Genomic DNA, 15,519 nt, shown 5'->3' on the forward strand with positions numbered 1-15,519 from the left:
AGGCAGCCAGGGATGAGAATAACTGTGGTATACGTTATGTACATACTCACTCACATGGATGGACAGAGTAGGGTATATCCATGGATCACTGTGTGCCTTCCAGTGCTATCTAGAAGCCTGTGTCATTGAGATGATTCAGCCTGTATGCTGAAATGTGCATGCGTGTATGTGTGTAGAGCAGAAGAGAGCAAGAGTTTTCCTTGGACCTTGAATGGAGAGCTATGAAGAAAAAGATAGTGGTATGCTTCGTCTCTCTCACACACACATTCGAAAGTGCAAATACCATAGCAAGGTGTGTATCTTAGGTAATAAGCAGTTGTGAGTAGTAATGCCCTTAGGAGGGAGTTGTTTTGAGAAAAGAAGCATGGGGTGGAAAAGATGTCAGGGGAGGAGAGGTTTTGGTACCAGTAGAGAACGTGGAAGGACCCTATAGATGAAGTCAAGTTGCTGTCTCCTCGGTTTGATCACTCGGCTGTGGACTTCCCATCTTTGTCCCTGGTGTGCAGTGTTTACTGCAGAAATTCAGGTGTTCGTGAAGTTCCAGTATTCCTGTAAATGAAAACTAAACTCTGGGGTTTTTTTTTCTCCCTCCTTCTTTCAGATCCCGGTCTCCAGGATCTCCCCCATGCCTTTTCCTACATCGCAGGTCTCTCCCAGGGCTCGTTTTCCAGTCTCCATCACTAGTCCTAACAGAACAGGAGCCAGAACTCTTGCAGACATCAAAGCAAAAGCCCAGCTGGTCAAAGCACAGAGGGCAGCAGCAGCCGCCGCCGCCGCTGCCGCCGCCGCAGCCACCTCCGTTGGAGGGACCATTCCAGGACCTGGCCCAGGGGGTGGACAAGGTCCAGGAGAGGGTGGTGACAGGAAAACTGCTAGAGGGGGATGTCCAGACTCAGACAGAGGTGACGCACCTGGAAAGGGCCCCACACTGGAATTGGCAGGAACTGGAAGCAGGGGAGGTACGAGAGAGCTTTTACCCTGTGGTCCAGAGACTCAGCCCCAGTCTGAGGCCAAGACCCCAGACCAGGCACAGCCTCCTAGTGTCTCTGGAGCACAACTACAGCAAACCTCCTCAGTGCCTCCAACCTCTGCCGTCGGTGGAGCACGCACAGGTGTCCCATCAGCAGCCCACACTAATGCACCCCCACCAGCTGTAGGGAAACTGAATAATGAACAACTGAATCCCACCAGGGCAACAGTCACAGTGGCCTCTCTGACCCACCCACAAGGCCCCAGTAACTGCAGACAGGAGAAAGCGCCTTCTACTCCAGCAGATTCTGCCCTAATCTCCGGTGCCTCACCTGTTTGTTTTGCAGCTGATGGCACGGTTGAGTCTCGAGCAGGTTCTAGTAAGAATATACCAGATCTTTCAGCCTCAGCGGAGACAGCTACTAGTACTTCGACGGATATGACTCCCTCTCCTTTAACATCTTTATTAACAACAGCCACTTTAGAAAAGCTTCCTGTACCCCAGGTTAGTGTAACTGTAGTACCTACGGGATTAGCTACATCCTCGAGCACTTTGCCAGTAGCTTCTAGCCTTAAAACTCCAGGAACTCCTTCAAATATGAATGGACCCATTTCAAGGTCAAGCTCCAGTATCCCTGCAAATAATCCTTTGGTCACTCAGCTGCTTCAGGGCAAAGATGTTCCCATGGAGCAAATTCTGCCTAAACCTCTCACCAAAGTTGAAATGAAAACTGTTCCACTGACTACAAAAGAGGAGCCGGGGGTAGGAGCGCTCCCAGGCACCCAGGTGGCAGAAAACAGCAGCAGAGAGGAAGGTAGTGAGAGGCAGCCCCACCCGGCTCTGCAGCAGCTGGGTAAAGCCTTGCACAGTAAGCAGCTCCCCCAGGTTCCCAGGCCCCTTCAGCTCTTTTCAGGTAAGGAACTGAGGGACTCAGGCATTGACACACACCAGTACCAGGAGGGGCTCGGCAAGGCCACCCAGGATCAGATCCTTCAGACTCTCATACAGAGGGTTCGGAGGCAGAACGTTCTCTCATTTGTGCAGCCCTCCCAGTTCAACTTCACTCACTCAGGTTTCCAGTTAGAAGATATCTCCACAAGCCAGAGGTTCATGCTGGGTTTTGCTGGCAGAAGGACATCGAAACCTGCAATGGCAGGTCACTACTTACTGAACATTTCCACCTATGGCCGGGGTTCAGAGAGCTTTAGGAGGACCCATTCCGTAAACCTTGAAGACCGTTTGTGTCTAAATAGCCCAACGGAGGCCTTGAAAATGGGATATACTGACTGTAAAAATGCAACAGGTGATAGTAGTAGCGGCAAAGAAGAAGATACTGATGAGGAAAGTACTGGTGATGAGCAAGAATCTGTCATGGTGAAGGAGGAACCCCAGGCTACTCAGGGCTCTGGCAAGTGTGAAGCAAATTCGGGACCCCACAGTAGAGAAACTCTGTCCACCAATGATTGTTTAGCAAAAAAGAATGTGAAGGCGGAGACACCAGCGCATGAGCAAACCACTTTAAGCAAGGAGAATTACCTGTTCAGTAGAGGCCAAATATTGGATGAGAAGACCCTAGCCAGAGATTTCCTTCAGGTGGCACAGAAACAGATGGCTCATGCAGTGAGAGGGAAGACGATGCGAACCAGCCCTGAGCTTTTCCATTCTACCAGTCTCCCTCTGACTGCAGACAGTCCCACCCATCAGCCGCTCCTGCTTCCACCCCTGCAGACCCCCAAGCTGTATGGAAGCCCCACCCAGATCGGGCCGAGCTACAGAGGCATGATCAATGTCTCCACCTCGTCTGACATGGACCACAATTCTGCTGTCCCAGGGATGCCTGATGGCAGCCAGGTGTCTAGCAACGTAGGTGACGTCATGTCCTTTTCGGTGACTGTCACTACTATCCCCGCTAGCCAGGCTATGAATCCCAGCAGCCACGGCCAGACCATTCCCGTTCAGGCCTTTCCTGAAGAGAACAGCATAGAGGACACACCTTCGAAATGTTACTGCCGCTTGAAAGCCATGATCATGTGCAAGGGGTGTGGAGCATTCTGCCACGATGATTGCATTGGCCCCTCCAAACTCTGCGTTTCCTGCCTTGTCGTTCGGTAATGCAGCTAGAGAGAGAACACATCGTAAAGGAGGCAGGGAGGGAAGGGTTGATGAGATAAGGTTTTTTGCGTCCTTTTTGGGAATCACAGAAATAAATAAGTAGGTTTCAGTTGTCTTAAGAGACAAATGTTACTTAATCAGGAATACAGAGTACAGATCTTACATTTTAGAGGAAGAGCACCTTGTATAGTAAGTCTAGGTCAAGCAAGACTTTGTGAATTTGTGACAAGTTTGCACTTAAAAAATCATGTAAATATGTCACATTTTGTTTTAACATTGTTTTCCCAAGTGTTTAGGTAATAATGTATTACTTTGAATTCAGATTTATGTTTCACTTCACCATGACTCTGAGAAAAGTTTAATGCCATGCATGGTTAAAAGGAAGCTGTCTCTCTTTTTCTCTCCTTTCTTAAGAGACTAGGAAAAGGAAGGAGGGAAGGAACGGTCCGGAGAAATGACCGTTCAAGCTGATTATGTCATGGCAGTCTGACCGCAGGCTTTACGTAGATTATTCAGCTTTTGCGGGATTTAGATTCAGGGTTTACTCAGTCCCTTTACCTTAGACAGAACCTTCTTAAGTTCAAATTGTTGATAAGGTATTCATTTCACAGGTGGTAAATTCAGACTCTGAAAGCTCATGACCTGGTTCTTGGCTTCCACAAACCAGTACCACCCCCAAGCTCTCTGCTTGCGGTTTGTGGACACCTGCCCTCCAGACCCCCTGCCCTGCCCTGAGATGGTGAGTGTGGCCCAAGAGGGGTGTGCTGCCCTGGGCCCCTGCTGTTAGCATAGCCTCTGTGGGGCCACAGTTCCAGCAGTAACACCGGGCACCTCGGCAGTCATGGGAGCTTACAAACAGGTGTGAAATACTAGTATGGCAGTAACAAAAAAATGTTAGTAACGGATGATTTGAACTATGTGTTTTGTTGGGCAAGGGAATAAAAAGTGCAGAAACTAATAAACTGAACATGAAGAACTTTGGAAAATGATTTTAACACTAGAAACAAGGTAGCCTCTCTTTTCTTCTTCTTGCCCAACTGTGTTCCCTAATGTTCTGTAGTCCGCTGTTGTGCAGGAGGAAAAGATCCTTTTTGCCACACTTGCCTGTTCTGTTAAGCCTATTTTGACCTCCCCAGGCATCTGAGGAGTATAGAGTAATCTTATTAAATATTACTTTGAACACGATGTGTGCGTGCACACATGCACACACACAGTAAAAGTTAGACGCTTCTCCTGTTTTAGAAAATATGTCCTCTGTTTTGGATGATTGCTGTCTATGCACTAGAAATTTCTAATGTAAAGGGACTTAAGTAAATGGCTAAGGGAACATCTAGAAAGGAAGATTAATTATTTCCAAAGTTTTGTTGCTTATTTTTGCTGACTCTCTTTTGTTTCCTTTGTTGTTGTTTTTTAAATCTTGTCTCTAGTGACTGAAGAGTTTTTGAGTACATATACTTAGGTCATGGTTAAAGGACATTAAAATAAATCTACAATTTACCAGAATTTGGTATTAAAGAATTGGGTATTGTCAATGTGCATCATTTGCATATTGATCTTAAGTTTCCTAATTTCAAGTGTGTAAAGTAAAAATATTACCGCAACCTAGTACACCTGTAGTTGTACTTAGTATTCAGGATGTGATATTTACCATATGCAGAACAGTGTAAACTTATTAAGTCACATTCCAGATTAGGAGAAAGTAGACAGTAATTACTCTTTGCTCTTCCCTATTCTGTTACCCATTTTTCCCCACCCTCCTCCACATTATACACACTTTTAATACTTTTGAATCCCATAAGAAACTTACTGCTTCACTGTTTTTCAGTTTTGGCTTCTGTTATTTTTTGTGGCTTAAGGCAAATATAGGATTAATATCTGTGTTCTAGTTTCAGCCAAGACAATAGGATGTTCTAACTTTCCTTTTCCTTCCTGCACACACATAGCTAAAACATAACGAAGGCCGCATGGATCCAGGGATAAGGAATATTCTCAAGCCAGGATCCAGGAGGAAACAAACATGGTTCAGTTCCCCAAACTTCGAGTACTCTGGGTAGTCCAAGGGCAGGGGCTGGAAGGACCTATTGCTGGTTAAAACTCTCCATGCTCAGCTTCACTCTCTGCATCAGGGCCAGGACCCAGGGCTGGTCTGCATGCTGAAGTGCCTGAGTAGTTTGGAACTGACCCTGTGCTAAAACTAAAACATTAGTTACCAATTTGGCTTGATCAAAGTGAATTTTCTTCTTTGCACCTTTCCTGTCCTAGAAGAGTCTCTCCTCCATGGTTCCCCTAATCTGAGGTTGAACAGGTAAACCAGGAAAGGTAGAATGGTTATCAGGGATTTTTAAGTCCACTTGGAGAGCAGACCGTATTGTGCCTCTTCATCTTGACCAGGCTCTTACAGATAGGTCCCTAAGCATTATTATTCCCCAGATTCTCTTAACAAGCAATACTCAGCTAATAAAATATTGGCATTTATGAATGTCCCTAAAACAGAATTGGTCAACTAGGTACACTGCCTCAATCTTGACAAAACGAGAGAATAGGTTCTCTCAGGTTGGTAGTAAATTGAATACAGTCCGTTAGTTTGCTTCAAAACAGTGTTTTCAGATAGAAAGTCATTCATTTTAAGAGCTGAACAGAAAAACAACAGCAACAATCCAAACACATTCCAGTCTGGCCTTTTGAAAATGAAGCAGTAGGAACAAGGAAAATCTTTATATTATTGAGAGCATGGTACTCCAGAACCATGAAAGCAGTTTTTATCTTAGGTTTTCAGAGTTGCTTTACCTTTCAGTTCAATCTAAAAGGTTGCTAATAAATGCTAAGCTTTTTTTTTTTTTTTTTTAATGATATTTAGTTGCACTATTTCCAGTGACTAGTCAGGCATTGTGCCTGATATTTATGCCTCCAAGGGATGTCTCTCGAGCCTTCAGGTACCTTCCATTGTAGGTCACCTTGGGGAGATAGCATTAACAATAAATATGTCATCTCAGTCTTACTTAATGAATGTTCTGAGTTGTCTAGTAGAGAAGGCTCCCTGAATCTTAAGAAAAAATTTTGATTAAAATTCTCCATCCTATTAAGCAGAAGATAAAGCCAAATGACCTGGAGTTGATCGCCCTACTCTTCCTTAACCCCTGTGCTCAAGATACTGAAACTATCTGTGGTAACCCATGTAACATTTCTAAGTAAGATCTGGCAAATGGGACATTTTTGTTAGGAGTAGGGGAAGCATACTTGCGTGGGCTGGGAAGGCACCCAGATGTAGGTGTTTTAGGAATTATCTCAGATTTAGATAAATAGCCAAAGGAAGACCTCATTGCCTTCCTGGTGAAGGTGTAAATTCATACATATTGCTGACTTGACAGTTACCATCCTAATTGCTTATTATTGCCTTTCTCCACCTTAGAGCCCTTACAGAGCTCTTGGGTGAAATGATTTGTTATAACGATGGAGTCTTCTCTGGTCATTACACCACTATTTATTTCTAGAACTCACTATCAGTGAGTAGTGCCAGGGTTTTTCTCTTTGACCTAGAGGTTTCACTTCACAGCAAAGAGGGAAAAGTCCCTGTTGCATTACCACAACTTGCTAAGTAAAAAACTTGGCCGACGGTAGTTTTCAGCTCAATTTATAGAATAGTCCAAAGAGACTCTGAGAAACATGATGATAGGCAGGGATCTTTCCTCCCATGTTTCAATACCTACATACCTATTGAAAGGGAACAGTAGGTAAAACATTTCCTAAAGTTGAAGTGAGAGCTTCATAGATTCTTGGTTACTTTATTTTTTTTAATGCTTTACATTTGATACAACTATTAAAGATCAATTTTAAAAATAGCTTTCCAGTAATATATTTTAAGTAATATATATTTTAATATCTATGTAAAAAGTGACAGTGGAAGACTTTGAATTTCTCATATATGGTATGTTTAACGTAGGACCTCACTGTTAAGGCACAAATTGTTACAAAGGAAGTTACTCTAAAGACACTCAGATTATTTCCAGAAAATGCAATAAGGGGAATAGTTTTGAAGTTTATTTTTTATTTTAAAAGAATATCAACTTATTTACCACAAGCTATTTTTTTTCCTTCTGGCTTATAAGGTTTGTACAGACTGGTTTGGTAAATGCTAAACTTTTGTGTCTTTTTGCCTTTTTAAAGGAATTGTTAACATTGGAATTGAGGGTATGTACAGAGAAGTTGGTGTCAACACCATTTAAAAAGTCATATTTTTTCACAAATATAGAAAAATCATTTTACATAAGAATTTTAAGTATTTGCAATAAATATATGTATATAGATTGTATGTATTCATATATTCTTATTTTTCATTTTATTATTAAGTAAAAGATAATTAAAGTGAAAATAAAAACCTTGGACTTTTTGGTGAATCTTGAGGTCTGACATCCATCTGAGAGCGGTGTGGGTAAGGGCCCTCAGCTGTTGCCTTATATTATTACCATTGGAAGATTACAACAGATTGTATAGAAGGGTAAAATGAGAAATTTGGTGATAAATCAGGGTAGCATATTTCTTTCAGAACTCTAGTAAAAATATTAAACTTGCCTAATCTGTCTGTCTCTGCTTTCACCCTTGAACTGTTCTGTCTCTTAACCATGGGATGTTACTGGGAACGTTGAAAAACAGACAAACACAAAAACATGGTGCATTCCTTTTTTTTTTTTTTAATGTGCCCACTGTTTGCTTCTAAAACAAAGAATGGTAAGAAAATATCTCAGGGGTAAAAATAGGTTTTTCTTTCTCAACTGTGGTTAATAATTCATTAGCAAACATTCACTGCCACAACCTTCTAAGCGATAGGAGTATGTGAAGAAATAATCCCATGAAGATAATCAAAAACTTGTTTTCTCTTTACCAGTTCTTCTCTGAGAAGTAAGTTTCCTAACTGGTTCTGTATCCTTCCTGATTGATCTGGTGAGGGAGTTTCAAAACCAGTTTTAGGTCCTTCCTAATTGATCTGGAGAGCTAGAAGAGCTAGGAGAGCTTGGATTTTGATCTCCCCTGTGTCAGGAAGGGCATTTATGCAAATGAGGACTCAGCCAGATATTAGGAGAGCTTAACTGCCAGTCTATATCCCATACCTACAGATAGCCTGGAATCCTGCTGTTCAAGAGAATTTTGTGGTTGCAAATACTTGGTTTTAGGATATGATTGAAGGAGCAAAATGATACCTAGATAGTCTTTGGAAATAGATATCTAGTCTATTCTTTAAAAATGAATAATTTATAGATTTATTGATGAAATAAAAAATAAGGTCAGAACTCCACGAATGTATCTTAGTGACCCATGAAACTGACTCTTCTAGTTTCCTAGTTCTCCCCTTAATTCCTCAGCTGTGATTATTTCACTGATAAAAGTAGCATATTTTGGAAATTAATAAGGATTTATAGAATGCTTTTTTTAAAAGATTGCCTTGTTATCTTTCAAAAATTGAAATTTCAAATATTGGGGTTGCCCAAAGACATTGAAGATCATTTACCACTCCAAGAGAACAGCATTCTAAATCTTTGCTTAAAATATGCTTTTTCTAAAGGAAATTTTCATATGTCTCAGGGAACATCTGCATTCTTATAATTACCATATATAATAGAAGTGAAAGTGAAATATTTAAATGTATGTGAACCAGTCCATTATGGCCATTTACAGACAGACACACACACACACACCGTTTCTAATACATATTTATAATTATTTAAATGGGCCTCCTACCTCACCGGAAGTAAAATTTCTTCATGTTCAGGTTAATGACATAGGAGCCTAAATGTGTAGTTGATGTGCAGTTGAATGAGAAAGAGCAATATACTAGAACACGACTTCAACTTGAATCTCCAATTGTCCATTCTTTATTTACATCACAGTCTAGAAACCTGTGTTCAATGCTTTTGACACTACTTGACCAAACGGTCTTAAGAAATAAGATTTTGCATAATGTGTCTAGCTGGTTTTGTGTACAAATCATGTTATTCATTGATTCACATATTTCTCGGAGCACCTACTATGTGCTAGGCACTGTGATGAGGTTCAGGTTTTATAAGGGTAAACAAAAGCAACCAGGTAGATTGCAAAAGGTCTTCCTAACATATCAGTAGCCATACAGCACATGTCTAGTTCAGGGCTCAAGGAGTAATAGATACCACATATTTCCCAAGACACGATGGAAATTTAAATATAAATGAGTTATGGAAGGGACGTGTTTGAGGCACTGTTTGAAACCATGGCAAAACATGAAGAGCGAAAGGAAAGGCATTGCCCCTAGGTAAAATAACATGGAAGTGAAGAAGATGTAGAATTCTTAATAGAAACTTAAATTTCTTAGTAACATCTTAGTTGAAGAGAGAATCCCGTTCAATTAATTCTGGTCAGTGCACCCAGAAAGATGCTATAATCTTAACTAACCCTTTCCAATAACTCTTAGGTAAATAATGTAGCCTGCCTTTCCCTAATGTTCAAACCGAAAGGAAGCTAAAGGGAATTAAAACTAAACCTTGATTTTCATTTTGTAGTCTGGTGAGAAGGAAGAGATGTTGCATCCCTGTTTTTTCTCCATAATGGATAAAACTGGTGTTCTAAAGTTTTTATTCTAGTACAGTAGAATTGGCTCCCCCATCCCCCATTATGAAGTCACAGAATTTTTAACTACAAGAAACTTCAGCAGTACCTTAGTCCTTTTTAATGGCCTAAATTCCCAATTTTTACTTTAAGATTTTCTGGTTAAAAAAAAATTTTTTTAAGATAAATCATTGTATTTTGTGAGTGCTTATTCTTGAATTTTCCTTATCATTTATCATTAACTTGGATTGTTGGATTTGCAACTCAAATTCTGCATGCCAAAATATCCATATTCACCTTTAAAAGAGGTATTTGGTGTATTCCACCATGAAATGTCCCAACTTTGCCCAGGAAGTAGGAGGGTGGGTATCCTGTATTTTCCTAATACTTGGTGACCTTAGAAAACCGAGTTTCTTTTACAGAGATGTATAAACTGAGGAATCTCTATACCTCCGTGGAGCTTTCACTCTTAATCAGTAAAGACTATCTCTATAAGAAAGACTTCCCTAAGAAAGACAGGAAGGAGGGATTGAGCCTGGAAGGGAGAGCCAGAGATGATCAGGCCATAGAAATGGGCTGTGACAAGATAGTGTGTTCTCCTGAAGAATAACTTCCAACTCTATTCCTGGTTCTTCAAACTCAAAAGGAGGCTAAAGGGAAATAAAAAAAGCCCACTGATTTCCATCTTGACTGCAAAACCCACAGAATGCCTGGGGGAGAAAAAAGGTAAACCCAAGATTGGATTTAAAATGGGTTTAAGTAAACTGAATTATTCTTAACTTACCCTTTTATGGAGTTTTTTTTTTTTTTTAAGGTTTTGAGTTCACATAATGTTAAATTGCCATGATTAGAATGTGAAATTTGATTTGAGACATTTTATGGGCAAGGTGATGGTTTTCTATTGAGTTATCCGGTGGCAGCTTTTGCTGCTGCTCAGGATTTAGTGTTGTGCACCTGTGTCTGTTAAATAATGCCGATGTTGCTCATAAACACTATTTTGCCAACTTGAGTCAACAATTTTATTAACTTTAATCGTGGGTTCTCTTTCTAAATATTTAAAATTTAAATTAGCCCAATAAGAAAGCAGTGCATTAAATGTTATCAAAATACTTGAAGATAACTTAGAACTATTATTTTACACACAGCCTGTTCCCTTTCTATGGAAAGGGTGGTACAAAAACTTTTACTTTATTACTTTCTTTCCAAAAACCAATATCTGATGTTTCCAGATACCTAGAGCTTGGAAATGATGGAGTTGGACTTTGGCCCGAGGTTAGCAATTCTCATTTTAGGTTTTTGGGCAATAGCAATTTGAAGACCTGGGTGGTAACCCCAGCTGAACGTATATGTAATCACTTAACACAAACTTTAAAGTAATGAAACTTTTCCAGAGTCTCAGATTTGGTTTCTCCTCTGTTGTTGCATAAGGAGATGGATTCTGGGCTGGGAAGGACCTAACCGTTTGTTCCTTGATAATAGACTACTGATTGAAGGGCAGGCTCTTACTGAATTCGTGAAATTCATAGAATCCATAAAAGATCTCGAGTACATGACTAATGAAACTCTGGAAATAAACCTTTCTCAGCCATAAGTGCTATGACCTATTTTTTTTTAAAACCCGTCTTAATCCTGTGACTCATTGCATCACACCTTAAAACTTTTTCACCAGCACCAAGAGAAATCAGAATGGAAGAAATGACCTTATGTTGGTCTTGTTCACTTAATCTTTGTGCACATAGGCCTTAGCACTTTGACAGATAAAATTCTGCCTTTTAGCTCCCCTCTCACTATCGTCTTTATTCCTCTCACTTTTAGACCGTTCCTTTTATTGGTTGTATAAAACTACCTTCCTCAGAATTGAATGTACAATGTTTCTGCACATGGGCAAATTGTATTTTATCTTAATGACTCATTTAAGTTGAATAAAGGCGTACAGTTTTACTCTAGCGACTGTGCCTTCTCTTTTCCAAAGAAATCAGACGTCATGTTGAATGACCCACCTGTTGCTCCTTTTCTTGCACCCGATTGCACAATTATCCCTGGGTCCTTGGCTAAATTTGGGTACTACAAAAAGTGCCAGTCTCTAGGCAACACTTGGGGATTAAAGAATGGATCACGAGCCATAAAGGATGTGTTGTACATTTCAAAAATAAAAAAGAAACCTATACCCAAAAGCCACAGAAATTAAAGCAGTGTGGTAATGGCATGAAGATAGACATACAGACCAATGAGGTAAAACAGAGAGCCCAGAAGTAAACCTTCACATGTATTGATCAAGTGATTTTTTGGACAAGAGTGCCAAGGCCAGTCAATGAGAAAAGGGGGGCAGTCTTTTCGATAAATGTTGCAAAACTTGCATATCCACATGCAAGAGAATGAAATCAGACCCTTACCCTATGCCGTATACAAAAATTAATATTGATCTAAGACCTAAACATTGAAAGCTAAAAATATAAAACACTTAGAAGAAAATGAGGAAAATTTCATAATTTGACTTGGCAGTGATTTCTGGGATTTGTCAAAAGCACAGGCAACAAAAGAAAAGATAAATTGGATTTCATTAAAAACAAAATGTTAAAATTCTGAAACTAAAGTCTTGTACATCAGAGGACATTATTCAGAGTGAAAACACAGCCCTCAGTATGGGAGAAAATATTTGCAAATCCTATGTCAACAAGAAATCAATATTCAGAATATGTAAGGAACTCCTACAGCTCAACAGCAAAAGAACAACCAATTAAAAAATGAGTAAAGGACTGGAGTAGGCATTTCTGTAGAGAAGATACACACAGATGGCCAAATAAGCACATGAAAAGATGCTCAAGATCACTAACTACCAGGAAAATGCAAACAAAATCACAATGAGACAACTCCATACCCATAAGGATAGCTATTAAAACAAGGGGCACCTGGCTAGCTCAGTAGAGCATGAGACTCTTGATCTCAGGGTCATGAGTTCAAGCCCCATGTTGGGAGTAGAGTTCATACACACACACACAAACTAAGTGTTGGCAAGGATGTAGAGAATTTAGTGTGCATTGCTAGTAGAAATGTGAAATGACTTTATTGCTGTGGAAAACAGTTTGACCATTCCTCAAAACAGAAGTACTGTATGATCCAGCAATTTCACTTCTGGCTATATACCCCAAAGAAATGAAAACAGGGACTTGAACAGATATTTGCATATCAGTGTTCATAGCAATGTTATTTATAATAGCTGAAAAGTAAAACAACCTAATATTCATCAATGAATGGGTAAACAAAATGTGATATACTTGGAATATTCAGCCTTAAAAAAGAATGTCATTCTGACACATGCCACAACATGGATGAACCTTGTAGGCACTGTGCTAAGTGAAATAAGCCAGACACAAAAAGGAATAAATATACGATTCCACTTATATAATGAACATACAGAAGTCAAATTCATGGAGAAATTAGAATGATGGTTGACAGTGATTTGGAGTAGAGAAGATTGGGAGTTGTGTTTATTAAACTTAATAAATTATTTAAAGATGTTATATTGGGCAGCCCTGGTGGCTCAGCAGTTTAGTGCCCCCATCAGCCCGGGGTGTGATCCTGGAGACCCGGGATCGAGTCCCACATCGGGCTCCCTGCACAGAGCCTTGCTTCTTCCTCTGCCTGTGTCTCTGCCTCTCTCTCTCTCTGTCATGGATAAATAAATAAAATCTTAAAAAAAAAAAAAAAAGTCTGTTTCTGGGCAGGCCCAGTGGTTTAGCACCGCTTTCAGCCCAGGGTGTGAGACCCTGGAGACCCTGGATCGATTCCCATGTCGGGCTCCCTGCATGGAGCCTGCTTCTCCCTCTGCCTGTGTCTCTGCCCCACCCCCCCTCTGTGCCTCTCATGAATAAATAAATAAAATATTTAAAAAAATAAAGATGTGATATCTGGGACGCCTGGGTGGCTCAGCGGTTGAACATCTGCCTTTAGCTCAGGGTGTGATTCCAGTCCTGGGATCGAGTCCTACGTTGGGTTCCTTGCATGGTGCCTACTTCTCCCTCTGACTGTGTCTCTGCCTCTCTCTCTCTGTCTCTCATGAATAAATAAATAAAATCTTAAAGATGTGATATCCAATTGTTCTCACATTAAAAGACATACTGAATGACTTTCATACCTCTGTTGGAAATCAATTGTCCATATATGTGTGAATCTATTTTCAGATTTCTGTTCCACTGATATGCTTGTATATCTTTGCACTAGTACCACATTGTCTTAATTACTGTAGCTTTATAAATGTTTTAAAATCGGGTAATGTTAGTTCTCCAACTTTGTTTTTTACCTTCAAATTCTATTAGGCTATTTGCCCTTTGATTTCCATGAATTACAGAACCAGTTGTCAATTTCTGTAAAAACAAGTTTAACTGGGATTGTGTTTAAGGTATACAACAATTTGAAAGAAATTGAGATCTTAGTATTTTGTCATTAATCCATATTTCCATTTATTTACATAATATTTAATTTCTCTTAGCAATGTCTTATTGGTACCAGTGAATAGAGCTTTCACATCTTTTGTCTGATTTAATCCTACATTTCAATTTTTTTTACTTTTAAAGTTTTTTAGGGGTGCCTGAGTCACTCAGTTAGTTAAGCATCTTGCTTAAGCATCTGGGATTGAGCCCCGCATCGGGCTCCCTGCTCAACAGGGAGCCTGCTTCTCCCTCTCCCACCCCCTCTGTGCTTTCTCTGTCAAATAAAAAAGTAAAATCTCTAAAAATTAAAAGTAAAAAATTTTAAATGATCCTATGAAAAATTTTTTAAATTTCAGTTTTAAAGGTCAACACTCAAATTTCTGAGCATTAATTGGTGGATATAAACATTCACTTTACATTCTTATACAGGCTTTGATAAAATCAATTGCTAGGGCAGCCTGGGTGGCTCAGCAGTTTAGCGCCGCCTTCAGCCCAGGGCGTGATCCTGGACACCCAGGACTGAGTCCCACGTCGGGCTCCCTGCAAGGAGCCTGCTTCTCCCTCTGCCTGTGTCTGCCTGCCTGTCTCTCATGAATAAATAAATAAAATCTTAAAAAAAAAATAAAAATCAATTGCTAACCTCGCTTACTAGATTTAGTGGCTTCTTTGTACATATATTCTGTTGGATTTTCTATATAGAGAACACTGTTAGCTGCAAAGACAATGTTTTATTCTAGATAACTTCTTTTTCTCATCTGCACTGGTTAGAACCTGTAGTACAATGTTGAATACAAGTGGTGAGAGTAGCCATCCTTGTTCCTGATCTTACAAGGAAAGCATTTACTATTTCATATCAAGTATGATGTTAGCTAAAGGTTTCTCCTAGTTGCCCTTCATTAGGCTGAGGAAGTTCCCTTCTATCACCTGCTAGGAGTGTATTTGTTTTTGTTTTTTAAATCAGGAATGGATGTCAAATTTTGTCAAATGCTTTTTCTACATCTATTGACTTGATATGGGGTTCTTTTTCAGTTTGTTAACATGATGAATTTCATTGATTGATTTCAGAATATTAATCCAGCTTTGGATTCATTGGTTTTCTCTATTGTTTTTGTTATTGTTTTCTAATTTCATTGATTTCCATTCCCTCTCTGTGTCTTTTACTGTTTTTTAAAGATTTTATTTATTTATTCATGAGAGACAGAAGAGGCAGAGACGTAGGCAGAGGGAGAAGCGGGCTCCCTGTGGGTAGCCTGATGTGGGACTCCATCCCAGGACCCCGGGATCACACCCTGAGCCAAAGGCAGATGCTCAACCACTGAGACACCCAGGCGCGCCTCCCCCCACCACTTTCTTTTAAAGTAAGCTCTATGCCCAATGTGGGGCTTCACATGTCCCCAAGATAAAGAGTTGCATGCTCTACTGACTGAGCCATCC

The 15,519-nt window shown here is 40.2% G+C and overlaps 1 protein-coding gene and 1 long non-coding RNA gene across 9 annotated transcripts in view; one reads left to right on the forward strand and one right to left on the reverse strand.

Annotated features, from left to right (window-relative positions):
• Positions 1-11,601, forward strand: part of ASXL2 (ASXL transcriptional regulator 2) — a 335,805-nt gene extending 324,204 nt beyond the window's left edge. For all 4 annotated transcript variants that reach the window (XM_072770814.1, XM_072770813.1, XM_072770812.1 and 1 more), the window contains one exon: positions 602-11,601. In XM_072770814.1, the coding sequence (XP_072626915.1) occupies positions 602-3,082 (2,481 nt within the window). In that variant the 3' untranslated portion in view covers positions 3,083-11,601. The remainder of the gene's footprint in view (positions 1-601) is intronic.
• Positions 1-15,519, reverse strand: part of LOC140601621 (uncharacterized) — a 71,643-nt gene that overhangs the window by 43,752 nt on the left and 12,372 nt on the right. For 2 of the 5 annotated variants that reach the window (XR_012004621.1, XR_012004616.1), the window contains exons 1-2: positions 8,816-8,926; positions 2,964-3,087 (exon numbers count right to left, since the gene is read on the reverse strand). The exons of 2 other annotated variants lie outside the window; for them this stretch is intronic. This is a non-coding gene — a long non-coding RNA (uncharacterized lncRNA). Of the gene's footprint in view, positions 1-2,963; positions 3,088-8,815; positions 8,927-15,519 lie in introns of those variants that run through there. One more of the 5 variants, XR_012004620.1, reaches the window with a different exon arrangement.

The sequence above is a fragment of the Canis lupus genome, chromosome 12 (genome assembly GCF_048164855.1).
Source record: "Canis lupus baileyi chromosome 12, mCanLup2.hap1, whole genome shotgun sequence".
Lineage (NCBI taxonomy): Eukaryota > Metazoa > Chordata > Mammalia > Carnivora > Canidae > Canis > Canis lupus.